This window comes from Falco rusticolus, chromosome 3 (assembly GCF_015220075.1).
Source record: "Falco rusticolus isolate bFalRus1 chromosome 3, bFalRus1.pri, whole genome shotgun sequence".
Taxonomy (NCBI): Eukaryota; Metazoa; Chordata; class Aves; order Falconiformes; family Falconidae; genus Falco; species Falco rusticolus.
In genome coordinates, this window is record NC_051189.1 from 57577896 (window position 1) to 57593276 (window position 15381).

Below are 15381 nucleotides of genomic sequence, written 5' to 3' on the forward strand. Positions count from 1 at the left end.
CTATTTAGGGATTATACTACTGCAGTTATGAAAATTAACTGGAGGTTAAATCTAATGGGATTTTTAAAGATCTCATGTCATTTTTAGCTTAGAACACACAAAAGAATCTTACAGATGCCAGATAATTCTCAAATATTTGGGGAGCCAGCACATAACTTATGTTAACCTTCATGAAGTAAATGGAAGGCAAGGCTGAGATTGTTTAAAAGCATCCCAGAAAATATTTTCAAGAGACAGGTGTTAGGCATAGTTTAGGCTGATGACTTCTGCTTTGTCGTAGCAAAAGAGGAAATGTAAATCTTATTTTTCTTTTTTTACAGTTCTTCATCTTATCCATAATTTTTGTGATGTGCTCTGGTTTTGTTTTGCTTTTAAGGAAAAACTGTATCACCAAAAAATTTAAGCTATGTTAGTTGTAATCAAGTCCTTAAGAAGTCAGCAAATATTTTTGTAGCAAGAGACACTATGATACCTTAGTATGTACATATCAAGATTAATGTGGTATTATAATTGATTTTACAGTAGTAGATGTATTCTAGTATTTAGGCAATTGTATGTTACTTTGACTTATAGGTGTTGGGGATGGTGGGTTTTTTCAAGACAAAATACTCAAAACTTGAATTCTGCTTTATCTGGCTAATGATCTGATCTTTGGTAAAATACTGGTTGGCAAGTTATTACAGATAAGGTAAAATCTCATAGCGTTGCTGTGGTTTGCTGTGTAAGTAGTGTCTGATAAACTCGCTCTGAATAAGGTTGGGGTGAAAGCTATGTAACTTGTGCGTACAAGGCTTGATGCTGTAAATATATGCAAGGATCAAATTAAAAAAAAAATATTATTCCAGTCACAAATAAGAGATAACTGCTCTATGCTTTATCATGCCTGCTATTATAAATGATTACCTTCTTGAGAATGATTATAAGTCAATTTTCATATGCTGACTTAGACCACGTCCTGATGAACCCAAGCACATCAAATGTAAATTGAAAGGACCAAACACACTGCAGGTGGGTGAAGAACTACAAAGTGAAATCGGTGAGTATTTGCATATTCTATTTTTTGTAAGATACTTTTTCTTTGTAGTTTCTTAACCTCTTATGTATACAGATGTCATCAAGAGTGAATTATCTTCAACTGTTTTAATATAAAAGGCAGGTTTATATTCTCATTCATAGAAGGATGATCAGACTTCTCTAATTGCCATTCTACAATTCTGTAGTTACTCTCGATAAAATTTGCCTTAGTCTGAACATCACACCGAGTTCAAATTGTTTGTAAATTTTTTCTAGTTCATATATTCTGAAATCTTACAGGCCATAACAGCGTTCAGACTATTTCAAAGGCATGGAATTCAAAGTGAAACATTTCAAGGTTAACTTTAACCTAAGAAGACGACATGTTAGGGATCAGTCTTCTCATTCTTCAGTTTCTGTAGGCGGTTGCTACGTGGCATAGTAAGAAATTGAAAATTCTTACAGTATTCTGGGACATTAAAAGTTTGTGTGTGAGCAAAAGAAAAGCACACAGGACAAACTTAACAGGTTGAAAAACAGCTTTCAATTTTATGGTTTGTTTTTCTTTTAACTTTATAGCAAGAGTTTTTATTGAGAAAAAGTGGGAAGCACAAATATGTGATATGACTATACAGACACTTTATCCCCTTTTGATACCCACAAGATAGGGGGATCTTATCAATGTATATAAATAACTGAAGAGAGAGTGTAAAGAAGATAAAGCCAGGTTCTTTCCAGTGGTGTTCAGTGACAGGACTAGAGGCAGTGGGCACACACTGAAACACAGGAGCTTCCCTCTGAACGCCAGGAAATACTTTTTCACTGTGAGGGTGACTGAGCACTGGCACAGGTTGTCCAGAGATCTTGGAGTTTCCATTCTTGGGATATTCAAAAGCTGTGTGGACACAGTCCTGGGCAGCTGACTTTAGGTGGGTCTGCTTGAGCAGGGCGATTGTACAAGGTGACCTCCAGAGGTCCCTCCCAACCTCAGCCATTCTGTGATTCAGTGATACTCAGGTAAATTTTCTCTATATGGTGTGTATATTGTATACATGTATATTCTGTATGTTAAAGTCATTAAGCAGCTGCTGATATGATCATGTTAATAATCATTTAAATGATCACCTTTTTTTAACAGATGTAATGATTACAGATCAGTATGGAAATCAGGTTCAGACAGTGACGTCTGCATGTGTAAATTCCCTTGGAGTTTCTGGGCCTGGACTTGATAAATCAAATTTGAAAATATCTTGGCAGGTATTTATAAGATGTCATATAGTTTATTTCTCTGTGGCCTTTGTATGGTAATTGTCTCAATTCTGTCACACACAGTTGAACCAAAACTGGAAAGGTAGTAAAATTAAAAACTAATCGGTAAGCTGTGAGAAGATAGAGACTTAAAGCATTAAAAACATGATCCTGTTCTAAGGAATACAGCAGCATCTGTTATAACTCTTGTCACTGCTGCATATATACAATACGGGGACCAGTTCAGTTCATGCTTGAGTCAGGTTTGCCTTGTTTCTAGTCCATCATTCTATATCTTTTCCTCTAACTTATTTTTAGTCTTCTGTGTTTATTTATGATGGTACAGTTGATTTTATGATCTTTTGAAGAACCTTGTAGAACAGACTAATGATATTGTCTGCCATAGTTTAATACAAAATGGATTCTATAGCTTTTAAAATATTGTCGTCGTTTAACCCCTGGCTGTAATTAAGTGCCATGCAGCCACTCACACAGACCCCCTTCATCCAGAGAGATGGGTGGAGAATCAGAAAGGAATGTAAAACTCAAGGGTTGAGATAAGAACAATTTAATAATTGAAATAAACTTTTTAAAAATGAAAGAACAACAACAATAATAATAACACTAACAATTATAATGAAAAGGAGGGAAGGGGGAAAGGAGTGAAATCCAAAGGAAAGGGAGGAAAGAAGCCAAGTGATGCACAATACAATGGCTCACCACCCACTGACCGATGCCCAGCCAGGCCCCGAGCAGCGATTGGCCAGCCCCCCAGTTTATATACCCTGCATGACATCCCATGGTTTGGAATATCCCTTTGGCTAGCTTGGGTCAGCTGTCCTGGCTGTGTCCCCTCCCAGCTTCCAGTAGGTTCTTGATTTACTGTAAACATTACCCAGCAATGACTAAAAACATCAGTGTCCTATCAACATTGTTCTCACACCAAATCCAAAACACAGCACTGCACCAGCTGCTAAGAAAATTAACTCTGTCCCAGCTGAAACCAGGACAAACATGTTGGATATAACTAAGTTGTACATAACTATTATACATTGAAAAACAGGTTCCTGATCACTTCTCACACAAGAAGTCCATTTAAATCTAACGAAAGATACAGAACTTGTAGTTGAATTATTAGTCCACTGTCTCACAATAAAAACAGCAAATAGTGTCTAGTGGACATAAATATTAAAATACCATATTGATCAAGACGAATAAATTATATGTATTTGTTCTTGATAAAATCTTTTTATTTCTCAATAGGAAAGTACTCTGACAATGAGAGTAAAAGGTATTCGGTTTAAACCTTGTGTACTTGGAAGCAAAGAATTGTGCTTCGCTTGGCGAGAATTTTCTGACTTTCTTAGAGTAAATTTAACTGCAGGACCCCCTGCTAAATTGCAGCTTGTGGATTGGCCAGAGTTAGAAAAGGTAAGTTGAATGGGTTTGGTTTGAAAGAAGCAATGGGGTCACTAGTCAGCAGGTCTTCTATTTCCAGAGCTTTTTGGAGCAGAGGATACTAAGATGAAAACCCTGGTTCCTTAGTATTGATACTTCTAAAATCTCTGAGAATGTGACAGCTCTAGAGACTTTTTTTATTCTATACCTGACAACATAACACAAGCAAAATTAAGTGTTTTGCATCTGTCCAATTATATAGACATGTTTTAAGTGGGTCTGTAGATGTGACACACTTTTCATGCAATAGCTAACTATATTTGTTTTTTAAAAGTAAACTTATTTTGGTGTAATCTAACTCATATGTGTGTGTTTATAACACTGCATTCCTTAATGTTTTACGTTGTTTATTCTGTCCCATTTGCCCTTCTACAGATGATGTATTTTTCTTTTCTTTGGTGCAGCAATTTTACTGTGGGCTGGATCCTAACACCCATCTTCACTGCTGTTCACCAAAGATACTGTCTTCACTGGTAGTAATAGTTGGCAGCTCATTTCTCCTTTATTTGTTGCTGGGTTTTTCTGATATTTAGGATGTAGGAAGGCAGTTCTAAATCAACTTTAGTTTCAAGTGTTTACAGTCAGAAAGTATATATCAAATATATACTTGATATATCAAACATATATCAAATGAAAATGATGGAGATTTTTGATGCCATCTATTTATTTGCTGGTTTGGTTTTTTTTTTTAATTTTTCAATGTTGACTTAGGCTATTCAAATGATAGTGCTGAAGCTGCAGTAGAAAGCAAAATAGGGGAGTGGAAGCAGGTCAAAGAAAATTGGATCTCTGCATGGAGAACAGGAATAAAGATTGGCACGTTGGGAAAATGGAGAAGGAAGTTACTGAAGGAAAAAGTGAAACAGAAGGCTTGGGGAGTATCAACTATTGTCAGTCTCTAGAAAGCTGTCAGGGTATATCAGAAGATTAAAGTTCTAGGCCGTTTGCTCTTTCTCCAACAAGGAAACTGATAAGCCTCTTCATAAGCACATCCTTCCTTTTACTTACATCAACACAAGTAACGCACACAATTCAATTCAAGTAGTGCATTTTGTAATGACAAGAGAATGCAGATGGGAAAACTCTAGAAATACCTTCCTGGAGTTTTACAGTTCTGTCATGGTCTAGCTTTTACGGAAGACAAATAGTATGGAAGAGGTGGACAGTATTGCGCGGGGGATTCCTGACCTGCCATGAATGTCTTGATATACCTAGAACAGACTAGTATAATGCATTTATATCTCTTCCAGCCTGTTGCAGTGATTAATGGTAGAGAATTGCAGAAGCCCATTATTGTTCAGCTATGTGATCAGTGGGGAAATCCATCTCCTGAACCTAATGTCAAAATCAGCCTCACAAAGAGTAACAACTTAAAGGTAAGCATAGGTCTTACTACGTGAACTTTGTTTAACACAAATTTTTGTTGTTGTATCTCATTTTCACATTTTTTGAAATAAAATATTGTAAGGGCACAAAAGAATAATTAATCTCATATAATAGTAGTGTCAACAAGTAATGTAAACTGTTCCCAGGACAGATTGCTCAGGTCTCATTCATCAAACAACCACAAATATAACAAATTCCTGTAGTACAGTGTCCAAGTGTAATTAGTACACATTCTGGATCTTCTTCTGAACCTTTCTCCAAATTCTTCATGCCATACCACCCCAGTCCATCCCCCACTTTATCTGAGGTAATTTACTGGATGATAATAATAACGATGATATGGTCCAAACTGGCAATGAAATTATTTTTATCTGGTGGTTCTTTGATTGTTGTTCCTAAATGTGTGACTTAGCTCTGTATGTAAAGGTAGCCAGCAGGTTTGCTCTGTACTTGATTATCCCTGTGAAAAGCATTGGCAGTATAAACCAAATTAAAATTATGAGGATGTAAATTAACTCTGATTTAAGTAGTTACTGGCCTTTCTATAGTAAGGTATGAGTGTCAGATGGTTTACGTATTGGTCTATGTGAAGAAAAGGAGTTTGACAGAATACTCCATTCATTAAAATTTTTGTGCTTGTTACTGGGGAAAAAAAAAGTCAAACTGTCAAACATTCCTGTTGGTGCAGACACTGTTATATTGAGTGTGTACATTATCGTACGAGATATATTCATCCACCTCTGGACATGACATTTTTTCATGCAGGGCTGGTCTTGTTCCCGCTTGCCATGCATTTGTGCCCCTCGGTTCTCTCCAAACACACAGCAGCCAAGAACTTCATTTTGCTCACCTGTCAGGAGCTGTGCCACGGCCTCACCTTTGCCCCCAATTTAACTATGCTACTATTACTTATTTTTGTTGGAATTTTTTTTTTTAAGGAAATTTCTTTATATCTTGAACATTCTTCTGGCTTTCTTGAATCTCTTGCATAGAAGCCTGCCTCATAGTTTGGGATGGGGTTTTTTTGCCCTAACTACTGCCTTTATGGTGGCAGCTGCAATTCTTAGGACTTCCAGTTCTGTGGTTCTTGAGAGATCATACAGCCTTGACAGTAACGCTGTGTGGTTGTGCTGCCTGATCAAAGAGATGCAGTGGTGGCATGGTGTGTCTCTTCAGATATTATGTCTTCCTCCAGGGAGGACCAGCAGCATGTTTTAGAAATTCTGCATGCTCTTTATCCAAGTGGGATGTGCCCAGGAGAAAGTGTTCTGAAAGTCAAGGTGGATCATTTTTACAGTGTGTTTATTGCGGTGTGGTCTCCCAGAGCTGAAACTAGTATTGTTTCTAAGAGTTACTTTCATAGGTTAGCAGAGCAATCCACTGCATACTTGCTGAACACATGTCACGTCAGTATTCATGAGTATCTTGGAGAACCTCTTTAGAGAACTGTCTTGCCTTGGCATTTCAAATAGGTTGTATGCACAGTCTCCCAAAGGAAATGAGAAGCTTCTGGGAAGGGAAGTTCTCAGATAATCTGTCTGTCTGTATTTCATATCCCATTCTCTTAAGTTTCCTAAGCCTGATATTCTGCAGTTGCAGCATGCATTTCCTGTACTCCATTCTCTGTCTTACAGGTCTAGAACTAAATTAGTATGGCTGAACAGAAACACTAAACTTTTGTGTGCAGATAAATAGTTGAAATGCAGAAAGCACTGGTTCCTGTAAAAATTAAGTTTCCATTCTGCAATGTACAGTAATTTCAAATATGGGCTTATTTTGTTGAGTTGAATATATTCTTCAAAAGATGTTATGAAATGTCTGGCAATTTTGTTAGTATATCTTTACAATGCTGCCTTCCATTTGAACCATTAAGCCCACATTTTTTTGCCATTGCTTTTCTCTAGTGGCATGGTGAAATAAATCCATGCCCCATAGCCGATCCATTATGAATCAACTTTCACATTTTTTTTCTTAAAGTAGTTTCATTCTTTTAACTTATGTGAGATTTAGGAAAGAAAATATTTTTGGAAGAAGATTGCCCACTTGAAGTATTCCAGAAACATTGGTTTTAAGTGGACACTAGACACTTAGCTCCTGAAACAGCAAAGGGAAAGCAATTTATTTCAAAACACTATTCAGATAATGACAAACATTTGCACCACATTGTTGCATTATATCATCAATGAAAAAGTTGATTTCCCTCGTTACAGAGGAATTCATTACAGAAGAATTCAGAATGTATCCATGGCTTCCTTTGCTGTCCTCCAAACTTTAAAGCTACTGTCTGAGGTTCTTTTGATACATTGACGAGATGTTTCTTAGGTAAGGCTAAGGCAGCATGTACACAAATTTGCAGAAGAAATAGCTTCTGTTTAAGAGCGTATTGGTATTCTTTAAGATTCACACCTGTTTCTGTGAGAGGATAGGCATTTTCTGTCTGCTACACTGAAGTCTATAGTTCCAAAAAATTGTGGTTGATGAGGAAAGTGAAGTGATAGCTTCTCTGCCATTTAATGTGTAAAGGCAAGTATGACTTAATGGTACTGCCAATCGTAAGATTTCACTTAAGTGCCAGGAAATTAAGTGTGGCAAAGACAGAGTGCACACAGAAAACACACATTGAAAAACACCAGTGAGTTAAAGGAGAGTTATTTTCTAACAGTGGGATTCAGTAAGACTTCCTTTAAGTCAATAGTAGAATTTCCATTGACTTCAAAGGTCTTGGAATCAGACCTAATTAATATGCTAGGTAAATGGGAGATCTGTAAAACTTTTGGGTTGTTATCCTAAAACAACACTGACAAGAAGTTATCATTATTACCTTTTGATAAATAAGATGCTGTACTTCATCACTTGTCATAACACTTTTCTCTAGCTTGTCTAGCAGTCTTACTTTTTTCGTAATGGGACTACAGTGGCGAAAGGGAAGAGAGACACAGATGTGGTTTTTTACTCCAGTTGTATAATTCTTTAATTTTTGCTATGCAGGAATCTCTGCAGACTGGAGAAACACTGTAACAAGGAATAAATAGTTTGTAGAAGGTGTTAGAATTTGAAAATATACTCAAACAATTAAAGAAATACCTTTAATAAAATATCTGAACATATTAATGAACAAAAATATTCTATTTCAGATTTGTGATTGTCTTCAAAAACTGGCAGAGAGAATTCTGAAATCTAATACTGTATTCATAACAGTGTCTCTTTCCCTAATTTAGAGTGCAAAAGTACAAAGAAGCTATTGCTCAATGGAAAGACAGTATGCAGGCAAATAAGATATACGTTCTATTCTAAGACTTGATACTACTTCTGTGTCATTGAAAGAATAAAAAATATTTTTTTTGACAGATTATTCCTTCAAACCTGCAACAAAAAACAGATGAAAATGGTAGGGCTAACCTGGGAGTTATTAGTATTCATGCACGTAGGTAAGTAGTGAAAACTATACGGGGAAAAAAAAATTAATTCAGAAATGTCGCTTGCTGGATGCGTTTAAGCTGCGCATTTCATAAAGTACCTACCAAGAATTAATCTAGACCTAAGGTCAAACATTTATTATTTATATGCCGGTGGAAGGCCAGATAGCGAGCTTTAAGTAATTAAGTGCTTAACTAGATAAAATGAAATAGCTGCTTCTTTTGGTCTTCTGAGAAGCTGCTGCTCTAATTTTCTGAATCCTGTTTTTTCTGGTCATGGTAAAACACAGCTTGTAATTGTCAACCTGTACCTAGTGCAGGTGGTGTCACAAACCACTTAAAATATTTGAAGTGTACATCCTTCGAGTGACCGCATCCAGACACTGTACTTCCAAAGTAGGAACACATTTTAGCAGTGTTGAAACCCCATTTCTTCTGGATGCTAGACATTGTTTTAAAGGAGTAGGTAAAGTGTCCAAAAGATTTTTACATACATATATATATATGTACGCACGCACATACAAATATATATATATATGTTTAATTTTCCTTATTTGCAATAGAACTAATGAAGTCTCATTTCCTGCAGATGTGTGTCCTGTGGCTCCTGCTTCTTCATGTTAGTCACCCTGGCTCCCCTTACACTCCCATGTCCCATCTGACATTTCAAATTCATTATTTCTATATCTTCCTCATGTTCACAGTCCCACTCCTTGGATCCTTGAGCTTTTCTAGCAAGACTAGGTTGGCTTTAGGTAGCTTAGAAGCTTAGCAATAAATACTTGTTCTTAAACTTTGCATTCATAATCTACAGGATTTGACCCATAATAGTATTTTGCATTTGGAAGACGATCAGTTTTAAATGCTATTGATGGTGCTCAGTGTATTTTATAATGCCTTCATCTTGGTAGAAGGATGATGAGTATTAGTTAAGAATATATTTACTGGAGGTTAGAAACAGGTGTGCTCAGTGGTAACATCATACTATCTATATAGCATAATCAGAACTGGCTGGAGAATACAGCCTCTGTGCAGTTAAATACTGTATTCCCAGGCCTGTTTAAATACTTAGACTTCAAGGGTTTAATACTGTAAAGAAAATCAGTTATTCTGTAGCAGTGAAGTAATTATATGCTTGCAAAGCACTTTGCTAGATGTGCGTTGTGTGCAGATTCGCTCTTTGGAAACTGTCAAAGTAGGATGCTCGTCAGACAGCTTTTTAATTAGCTGTGCTTGTTTTCCACCTTAGTGTCTTCTGGAACTTAAGGCTGTAGTTGCTAGTGTGTTACAGGCAATGAAATGTGATCAAGCTAATGAAATACTAAAGCAGAATTAAATCTAATAAGCTAATATCTTAACATCTTAAACTTACAATTTTTCTTGTCTAACTTTGCATTAATGCTTCCATTTTTTTCTACCCTTTACCTACTGATAACTTTCAGATGTTGTGTATCATGCTTTCATGTACATGATTCAGACTTGAAGTCTGTTGAAAATTGTCTTTTCAGAAGAGATATTTTGTAACGGCTTTTATGATTTCTGTATATTTCAGGGGAGAGCACTTTTTACAGCTTAAAGCCTCATACAACAAGACCATGTTAGATTATCCTATAATCAAATTAAACGTCCTGCCTGATCCTGAGAAACCTGTCCACTTGAATGTTAAATATGACAAAGATGCTTGTTTTCCAGCAGGAGGTACCTTTCCTGGTAAGTATAAGGATTCTTTGGTGGAAACCAGTCACTCAAGAGCTTTTTAAACCTATGAAAAGCTATTTTGATGACTCTCCTGGCATACTTCCTTAAATTTTTTTGGTTTGTTTTGTCTCAGTTATTTGTAACAGCGGTATCTGAGATACCTCTGTTACACTTGGGGAAACAATTCATGTACATCATCTTTGGAAAGCATTTCAAAAGACCTCTTATTTATTTGCTCCAAATTATTGGCTTTATCTGTCAATAAATGGTAAAACTACAGAATCTCATCTCTGTCCTTAGTGGAATACCGTATTTTAGTTTTTGATCTTCCCAGATGATGACCTGAGCTAGTTCATGCATGCTTTCCCTTGTCTCATTTTCTGCAGAATAGTAAAAAAGAAGGTAGCTATGAAATTGTAGGCTAGCTGTGAGCCAGGAAGAACCAAAAAATGAGCAGAAATATACCAGGGACAATACAAAATATTATTTCTTGCTGTATTGTGTCACAAAAGTATAATCTTTGCTTTCTAACTAAGGCTGCCAAGTCAGAAAAGAAAAGTGTCTCATGTTTTATATCCCAGTAGTATTCACAATAAGGAAAAGAGAGAAAGAAAAGTGAGATGTGACCACAAGGAAATGTCTTCTGCTAAAAGCAAAACATAATTTGAAACCGCTGCTTTTTCCTGTAAGGAAACTTTGGCATGAATAAGAGACCTATACTAACTAATTCCATTAATTCAGGAAATAAGTCATCTTCATGATAACCAGGGGAGATAGGTTCTTGAATTTGCCAGTGAGGTATACAAATTTACTAGCCCTTTCAGAAAATTTTCCTGTTTAATTTGCAGTAATACGATTTGCACTATGAAACCATAACATAAAGATATTCTTCAGAAAGCTGAAGTCCTGTCTAAATAAGTTCAACAGAAAGCAAGTAGATTTTGTAGCTTTAAATACAATACCACGTTAAGGAAGGCCAAAAAAAAACTCAGTAACAATTTACTGAAATTAAAAGACAAATAATATTTGAGACTTGGGAAGCCTGCTATATTTTGTCAGCGGTACCTGTGAAGGGAGACTAAGGTAGTTTCCAAACTAATTTTATTTTTCCGTTTGATCTCATTCTTGGTTTGTTTTTTTTAAAAAAAAAAAAACATTTAAAAATCACATTTCAGTCTTCAGTAGATGACTTTTAGATCTATTTGATGAAGTAAACATTAACAAAATTTCTATACTGAATACTAATCATTTAAGAATTATTAAATAATTTAGGCAATAAATTGCTAAGTTACTAACTCCAATATGCTAATTTCTATTTAATTTGGCTTTTATTTAAAAGGAATAAATTAAGGTGGCAAATCTGTTGCAGCTTTCAAAAGGTTTTAGGAGTGGTCAGGGAAACTTTTGATCAGTAGATACATTTTCAGTACTGGGCTGTTGCTGGAAGGGATACAAAGAATATAAGTCAGTACATGGATAAAAGTAGAAATGGGAGCAGGTTGAGAACTATGTAACTTGTACAGGAAAGTGGTGTCTTGCAAATGTGTTAGAAGGAGTTGATAAATGAATGTGAGTGATCCTCTAATACATAATGTACTTGGATTCTTAGCTTTTGGCAGGTTCCTTAACCAAGGGCTCTTTAAGCTGTTACAGGACCCTGTCCTTCCTGTATATATCAGTCTTTCTGTTGCCTTCAGGTGGACTTAAAACCAAAAAATTGTCTAAGGCACATTTTCCATTCTGTTGCTGTTTTACAGTGTGAATTCAGCACAAGCATTTGAATTTTTCCCACCTATTCTCTGTATTCCGTTTTAAATACTTTTAGATTCCCAGATGATAAATATCTCAAAGGTGACCAAAAAAACTGGAAAATCTGCTTCATACAAATCCGTTTGTTGTATCCCAAGCCTGTATGTAATACCTACAACACCTATTCAAAATCTAGACCAAAAAGGTTTTATTTTTAGTACTAGGAGTTGAGAAGCAGAATACCTCCCACAAATATTAGCTCTATTGTGTGGGGCCTTGTTTCTTGACCAAAAAAGGTTCATACTCAAAGATAATAATCATACTGTCATAACCTGATGAGCCAGCACGTTTATGGAAAGAGGTTATTGTTCTTTAAAATACTCCATACAGTGTTATGAACTTGACTAAATTCACAAGGTATTTTAGTTTTGCCTAGAGGAAATATACTGTAGAATCACAGAGTGGTTTGGGTTGAAGGGACCTGTAAAGATCATCTAACTCCAACCTCCTTGCAAATAGACCTTTTTCAAATGTAGTGTGTAGTATAAATCAACCAGGTTTTGAGAGAGGAAGAGAATTAAATGGGTTCTTCAGAAGGTAATGTAGTATAAATGACATTAAGTTTTGATACAGAGTTAAGATATTAAATTCTTTATTGACAGCCTCATATTCAATTAACATCCTGATTATTGGATTTACTGGTGAACTCAGGTACATCTGAGGGCAGGCACTGTAATCTCGGAGGAAGTCATGCCTGAATTTTTCATACACATCAAAGCCCAATCCTTCCTTACAGTGCAGAATGCAGTTCTACATTAGCAGTGCAGTTTCAATTGCATGCGTGAAATCCACCTGTAACCATAGTGTCAAAGTCTTTAGGTCGGGTTTTCAACTAGAAGGGTAGCTTTTATTTTAGTTTGGATTCTGTTTCCTTCAGACCACTTAAACTTTCTATGGAATATATAGGAAAATCTAAATTTTTCGGATCAGAGTATAAAATGGCAAGCATTTTGACTGCAGAACCAGTCAACAGCAAATAGAGGAGTGAAACATATCCCTGTATCCTGCTTTTAACAGATTTAAATATGTGATGTTAGTCTGTAAGAAATAGCCAAACTCAGCATAGCCTGAGTCATCCTTTTTATTACAGTGTGGCTAATAGATGGGGAAAATGGTAGTGGTGTTGGTATAGTCTCTTTACCAATTACTGTGCCTTTCTATCCAGTAATTCAACGACTAAGGCACTTGTGAAGAAAGAGGGAGATCTGGATTTCCTGTCTTTGAAGGAAGGAATCAGCTACTTGACTCACTAATGATTGTTCTTTCCTGAAACCAAGAAGCAGCCTGGCTTGCTGTTTAGATAAGAATGATAATCTGGGAAAGGCAGTCTTGAAATTTCAGTGTTTTTTTAAAGCAGCCATTGGATAAAGTAGACGGCATTTTTTTCTAAGGATTGTTACCTGGTCTAATTACAGGTCTAGGAAGAAAAGGTTTTCCATATCTGGTTTAGATTTTTGGTTGTTTGGGTTCTGTTCGGAATGCAGGTTTTGTGTGTTTTTCCTCTAGGTATGCAAGGAAAGACAAATTCATGGAGTTCAATCTTCTTAATTCTGAATAAAAATAATCTTGAAAAAAATATTGTATTTCATTCTACAGATTTTATGGTTAGTGTTCTTTCTGAAGATGACAACATTATTAAAAATATTAATCCAGCACGGATTTGTATGAAAATGTGGGAAACACAGACCAGTGGAACTAAGATACCAATGGATGTAAGTCATCAAAATACATTCTCAAAATGGGTATCAAAATGCTGACATAGGACAAACATATTTGTAGTAGAAACTTTCCTTCATTTTATTTAGATCAATATCCTGTTCTAGATTAACAAGTATTACATATCAATCATATTTGTTTATCAGTATCTGTCCTGTTACAAGTTGTCAGACTGTTCAAATATCAAGACTATAGTAAGGACAAAAATGCTTCCGCTCTGCAGAAGCTAACTAATAGCAGGAAGACTATTCGAAGTTGCTACTCCTGAATTTTGCGAAGACTCTAACAATTAAGACTATGGAACTAGGTTGCAAATCATTAAGACTTGATAGCATGTTACAAGCAAGGTATTTTGTCAGTATGTTGCATTAATTTTTTTGCATCATTTCAGGTTACAACATTTAGCTGTAGTAAAGTGAAGGATGACAAGGAAGATGGCTTCTTCTACTTCAGGTATAGTAGCATTTATGTTATAATTACAGATAAAATTTACTGTACAAATTACATCATTTGAAATAGAAAACAAGGTGTTTAGATTTTGATAATGATCTGTTACAGAATTAGTGTGTTACAGTGCTACAAAATGATAAAAGATACTGGCAAGATGCAATGAACATGAAGATTGAATTATTCCCTAGATACAGATGACGTTTAATCTGAGAATGGAGAAGAGTCTAAGATAATATATTAGAATACATGAAGAGACATGCTAGCAATGAAGGGACTACATCACTTGCTTGTCACTTGTCTAGTAACGTTTTTTAATTCTTTTCAGTGCTACGATCGCTGCTGTAGAAGTGCAGGCTGGGCAAAATGGACTTGACTCTGATTTAATACCTTCTGTAGCTGTGTGTTAATCCTGAACCATGACCTTGGCCCTGTCAGTTTAGTGGTCTTTCCTTGGACTACTTATTCAGAGACGGTGTCTTAGATGACAGGCAGCAGAACTAGAGCTCATCATAAGCTGGTGTGTGACTGCCACATTTCTACATCTGTTCCTGACAGGCATGCCATGGGATCAGTTAAATAGTTGTACTGGCTCTTGATTGAAGATCTTGCCTCCTAGGAACAGACTTTCATTCTGCTTTTAGAATGGCAGACTTTGGGATCACCTTATTGGCAGCAGATAGCACTGTTGCACAGCTGATTCTTGTTCCTGCATCAGAGGAACAGAGGCTGCTGCAGCTCAACTATCTCAAGATTCCAGGAGCCATCTGAGTGGCAGCACTTCAGGAGGTGATAGGGGATTCAATGTTCCAACCTAAACGATTCTATGATTCTAAGTTTCCTAACTTGCCTCTCATCTGCGGCCCTTCTCCCTTTCATGGTGCATAATAGAGTTCAGGAAGCTAGGCATCCGATTTGTAATCCGTGGGGATCTGTGTGCTTTCAAGACCTCGATGTAGTATTAAGTCTTCAACACTTTTTTTCCCCTGGGAAACGGAGGCTCAAATCCAGGGTTCTGACCCGGCTTAATACACAGTACAAATGTACCTCCATCTGTAAGTCCTTCTGGCATATCCAGCCAAGAAACTATCCCTTCTGGGAGGGCAGTTCATATAACCTTTGTTTATTCAGTCTTTTTAGCTTCTCAGATAGTCTATAGCAATGTAATGTATTTGAAAACCTTTTCATT

The 15381-nt window shown here is 36.2% G+C and overlaps 1 protein-coding gene across 6 annotated transcripts in view; it reads left to right on the top strand.

The window, feature by feature from the left end:
- The window catches only part of SMCHD1 (structural maintenance of chromosomes flexible hinge domain containing 1), a 90941-nt gene that overhangs the window by 56948 nt on the left and 18612 nt on the right, over positions 1-15381 (top strand). For all 6 annotated transcript variants that reach the window (XR_005102971.1, XM_037379086.1, XM_037379087.1 and 3 more), the window contains 8 exons: positions 948-1036; positions 2153-2271; positions 3526-3693; positions 4971-5096; positions 8455-8534; positions 10075-10232; positions 13626-13741; positions 14137-14198. Coding sequence is in view for 5 of the 6 variants with exons in the window: in XM_037379086.1 (XP_037234983.1) it covers positions 948-1036; positions 2153-2271; positions 3526-3693; positions 4971-5096; positions 8455-8534; positions 10075-10232; positions 13626-13741; positions 14137-14198 (918 nt within the window). In the remaining variant the exon portion in view is untranslated. The remainder of the gene's footprint in view (positions 1-947; positions 1037-2152; positions 2272-3525; positions 3694-4970; positions 5097-8454; positions 8535-10074; positions 10233-13625; positions 13742-14136; positions 14199-15381) is intronic.